Consider the following 4,910-nt stretch of genomic DNA (forward strand, 5'->3'; position numbering starts at 1 on the left):
CCCCCGGGGGACCCTCCCGACCCCCTGTTCCCCCCCCTCCATTACCTCAGGAACAGGCCTCAGCCTCAATTTACTGCTTTAATTCCGCTTGAATGGGAATTATCTGGCGTTTCCAGGCTTCCCCTCACATAATCCCTCAGGTTTTGGCGCCCTTTAAAGCACCACATCGCACCTTGGCCCGAGCGTGCTCTTATTTCTATTAACCTGGGAGGGAATGGTGTATATTCTGCTGTTAAAGGGGTGGTTTATTCTTGGATTTCTTGAGGAAAACGGTTTGTTCTGGGATTTGGGGTGAGGAAAACGTTTTTTTTTTTTTTTTTTTTCCTGGGCCTTGGGGAGAAAACAGTTTATTCTTGGGTTTTGGTGAGGAAAACGGTTTATTCCTGGGGTTTGGGTGAGGAAAACGGTTTATTCCTGGGGTTTGGGTGAGGAAAACGGTTTATTCTTGGGGTTTGGGAGAGGAAAATGGTTTATTCTTGGGTTTTCCTCTTTGGCAGGATTTAAGGCACAGTGGGTTTTCTTGTATTCCATGTGGAAAGAGGTCTTTAAAAAAAAAAAAGTCCAATAAAACTGAGGTCCTGAAAATGAAATATTGAATAGGGGGGGTTGGGACACAAAATGTTATTCTTTAATTCTATCCTTTGAAAATAATGGAATTTCCAGCCTTTGCTCCACCTTAAAAAAGGTCATCAGTGAGTGTCTCCCCCGTGTCTCCGAGGGGGGTGAGCCAGGAGAGAGAAATACACGGGAAATTAGGCACCTTGCCAGACCCAAGTGGATGGAGCTTGAGGAGACACGTGGGATTTTTTGGGGGGTTACTCCATTTTGAGAGCAGACCTTCAGCCCCAGCAAACGAGCGTTGCCCAGAAGGGGTGCAGCAGGATTTGGATCAGGTCTCTGAGGCATTTTCCTGCCCACTAAGGTTAAAAAATAAGACTGGAAGGGAGATGGCTCCTGTAGGAAGCTGCCACCATGAGCCCAAACAGAAGGGAAGCTCCCCCATTAAGGGATTTTTTTTTTCTTCAACACAAGCAGTGATTTATTTTTTCCTAATACTTTAAAAAAAACGAGCTCTCTTGATGTTTATCTCCAGTGAAGTCCCCCGTAACACTGAGCTCTCTGAAGCCTTTCTCCTCGAGCTCTGCCTACGTTTTTCCTCCCAACCCACCCCTTTGTTGTTCTTACGAGCAGCTGCATTTGTGCTTCCTGCCACAATGTGCTTCTACTTCCCTTAATCGTGTCTGCTCAATTCCTCTTCTCTCCACTTCAAACTTTGAAGAAACCTCTACCAGGTGGCCATAGTGGAGACTTTTTTCCTTTCTAAATTTCCTCTGCAATCTAGAAATGGGCACGTTTTCTCCACCTGCAGGACAAAGTTTCTATATTCACCCCATTCGTCCCTCTGTTCTGCCCTAGTGAGGCCCCATCTGGAGCACTGGGACCAGTTCTGGGCTCCCCAGTTCAAGAAGGACAGGGAACTGCTGGAGAGGGGACAGTAGAGGCCACAAAGATAATTAGGGTCCAGGAGCATCTCCCTTAAGAGGAAAGGCTGAGGGACTTGGGTCTTTTTAGCCTGGAGAAAAGAAAACTGAGGGGGGATCTGATTAACACCTATAAATACTGAAAGGGTGGGTGTCAGGAGGATGGGGCCAGTCTTTTTTCAGTGGTGGCCAGTGACAGGACAAGAGGAAATGGGCACGAACTTGAACCTAAGAAGTTCCACCTAAATAGGAGGAACTTCTTTCCTGTGAGGGTGGCAGAGCCCTGGAAGAGGCTGCCCAGGGAGGTGGTGGAGTCTCCTTCTCTGGAGATATTCCCAACCCGCCTGGACACATTCCTGTGCAACCTGCTCTAGGAGGACCTGCTTTGGCAGGAGGCTTAGATGATCTCCAGAGGTCCCTTCCAACCCCATATCATTCTGTGATTCTCTGGCTCTGTGATTTTTACGTCGTAACGAAGTGGCTGGGTCCTGGCTGTGCATGGTATCGTCAAAAGTGAGATGCGAAGGGGTAAAATGCCTGAGAATTTAACTAGAATTTAAGCACAAAAATGTACTTCCTATTCCAGATATTTGAATTCCTTTTAATATATCTGTGTTGAAAGATGGTGATCTTTAGTCCCTCAGCATAAGTAATGTGGTAGGTGCTGTGCTTTGCGTATGTTTTGACTATTAATGTGCTTTAAGGCGACGTGGAAGAGCTCTGATTGCAGGCTAGAGCTCCCTTTTTAGAGACTTTTTAAAAGGCAGAATTTAGCCTTTGCCCCACTCCTGCATGTAAAAGATGAAAAGAAAGCAGGAGGTGGAATTTAATGAGGCTGTTCTGGTTGGAGAGAACAGGACAGACGAGATGCTGCTCTCTGCAGCCTCTTACTGGGAGGGTTTGGTAGAGAAGATGGAGCCAGACTCGTCCCACAGATGCACAGTGAGGAGACAAGAGGCGACGGGGACAAGCAGGAACATGGAGAAACCTTGGTTAGATGGAATTTTTTCTTTTCCACCATGAAGGTGATCACACACCATGTCCCTGCTAGATGCTCTTTAAAGTCCCTTGCAACCCAAACCATTCTATGAAACACTGGAACAAGGGACCAGGGCGGTTGTGGGATCACTCTCCTTGGAGATGCCCAAAACTCAACCTTTGAGCAACCTCCTCTGAGCAGAGCACGGGGTTGGGCTGGAGACCTCTTCCAACCTGAATTTGGGGGCTGACCTGCTGGAGAGCAGCTCTGAGGAAAAAGACCTTGGAGTCCTGGTGGACAACAGGATGCCCATGAACCAGCAATGGGCCCTTGTGGCCAAGAAGGCCAATGGCATCCTGGGGGACATCAGGAAGAGTGTGACCAGCAGGTGGAGGGAGGTCATCCTGCCCCTCTGCTCTGCCCTGGGGAGGCCCCATCTGGAGCACTGGGTCCAATTCTGGGCTCAGGCCACAAAGATGCTGACGGGCCTGGAACATCTCTCTGATGAGGAAAGGCTGAGGGACTTGGGCTTATTTTAGTCTGGAGAAGAGAAGACTTAGGGGGGATCTGCTCAATGCTTAGAAATACTGAAAGGGTGGGTGTCAGGAGGATGGGGCCAGGCTTTTTTCAGTGGTGCCCAGTGACAGGACAAGAGGAAATGGGCACAAACTTGAATGTAAGAAGTTCCACCTAAACATGAGGAGGAACTTATTTCCTTTGAGGGTGGCAGAGCCCTGGAACGGGCTGCCCAGAGAGGTGGTGGAGTCTCCTTCTCTGGAGACATTCCAAACCCGCCTGGACACGTTCCTGTGCGACCTGCTCTGGGTGGACCTGCTTTGTCAGGGGTTTGGACTAGATGATTTAAGAGAAGACTTGGGGGGGATCTGCTCAATGCTTAGAAATACTTAAAGGGGGGGCATCAGGAGGATGGGGCCAGTCTTTTTTCAGTGGTGCCCAGTGACAGGACAAGAGGAAATGGGCACAAACTTGAATGTAAGAAGTTCCACCTAAACATGAGGAGGAACTTATTTCCTTTGAGGGTGTCAGAGCCCTGGAACGGGCTGCCCAGAGAGGTGGTGGAGTCTCCTTCTCTGGAGACATTCCAAACCCGCCTGGACACGTTCCTGTGCGACCTGCTCTGGGTGGACCTGCTTTGGCAGGGGGTTGGACTAGATGATCTCCAGAGGTCCCTTCCAACCCCATATCATTGATTCTGTGAATTCTTTGGAGATTTTGCGATACCGTGCACGTGTCTTCAGTGGCTTTGGAGGTTTTGCGATACCGTGCACGTGTCTTCAGTGGTGTGACTCTCTCCTTTCTCAGGACCCAGGAGAATGACGATGACCAGCCTCCTGCCTTCAGCAGGGGAGGGAAACTGCTATTACATCCTGACGGAAGGTTTTCCTTATGGCAGCAAGTACTTCCAAGCTGGGAACATGTGTTTCTGCAGCGAGAGGAGTTACCTGCGCAACTTCTTCGACGACAGGCCCCCTGCTTGCTTCTTGAAGGTCATCATGTTGGACGACAGCTCCACCGTCACCATAAACGTCGAAATCCTGCAGCCCGTGCGCGAGGAGATGGCCGTCTTCCTCCTGGCCCTCAGCAGCCACAATGAACGCTTGAATTATTTCTTGGAGAGGCCGAGGCTCGAAGCAGCTCTGAGGGCCGTGCCAGGCCAAAAAGTGATGGTGGAGATCAACCAGCAATATTTTCCTGGGATCATCCGTTACATCGGGAGCGTTCACAAAAACGCTCCGGCTGTTTTGTCTCCATTCTTCTTCGGGGTGGAATTACAGGTAAAATGGCCAAGAAATTAAGTCGCTTCTTTTTCCCCCTTCACATTTGTGGATGGTACTCAATGGCTCAAAGTCCAGATGGAGACCAGTCACAAGTGGTGTTCCTCAAGGGTCCGTGCTGGGGCCGGTGCTGTTTAACATTTTTATCAATGATATAGACAGGGAGATTAAAGGCACCATCAGCAAGTTTGCGGACGATACCAAGCTGTGTGGTGTTGTCCATACACCAGAGGGACGGGATGTCATCCAAAAGGACCTGGACAGGCTGGAGAGCTGGGCCCAGGTGAACCTCATGAGGTTCAACAAGAGCAAATGCAAGGTTCTGCACCTGGGCCGGAACAATCCTCACCACCAATACAAACTGGGGGGTGAGGGATTGGAAAGCAGCCCTGAGGAAAGGGACTTGGGGGTGCTGGTGGAGGAGAAGCTGGACATGAGCAGGCAGTGGGCAGCTGCAGCCCAGAAGGTCAATCCCATCCTGGGCTGCATCAAAAGAAGCGTTGCCAGCAGGTCCAGAGAGGTGATTCTGCCACTTTACTCTGCTCTGGTGAGACCTCACCTGGAGTATTGTGTGCAGGTCTCGAGCCCTCAATATAAGAAGGACAGGGCACTGATGGATAGGGTCCAGAGCAGGGCCCCAAGGATCATCAGGGG

The 4,910-nt window shown here is 50.0% G+C and overlaps 1 protein-coding gene across 1 annotated transcript in view; it reads left to right on the forward strand.

The window, feature by feature from the left end:
* The first annotated feature begins 3,794 nt into the window (after nucleotides 1-3,794).
* LOC106902074 (ubiquitin carboxyl-terminal hydrolase CYLD-like) overlaps nucleotides 3,795-4,910 on the forward strand; it is a 17,468-nt gene continuing 16,352 nt past the window's right edge. Inside the window, exon 1 of the mRNA XM_014965248.1 lies at nucleotides 3,795-4,256. Within this exon, the coding sequence (XP_014820734.1) occupies nucleotides 3,795-4,256 (462 nt within the window). The remainder of the gene's footprint in view (nucleotides 4,257-4,910) is intronic.

This window comes from Calidris pugnax, unplaced genomic scaffold, assembly GCF_001431845.1.
Source record: "Calidris pugnax isolate Ruff unplaced genomic scaffold, ASM143184v1 scaffold41, whole genome shotgun sequence".
NCBI lineage: Eukaryota > Metazoa > Chordata > Aves > Charadriiformes > Scolopacidae > Calidris > Calidris pugnax.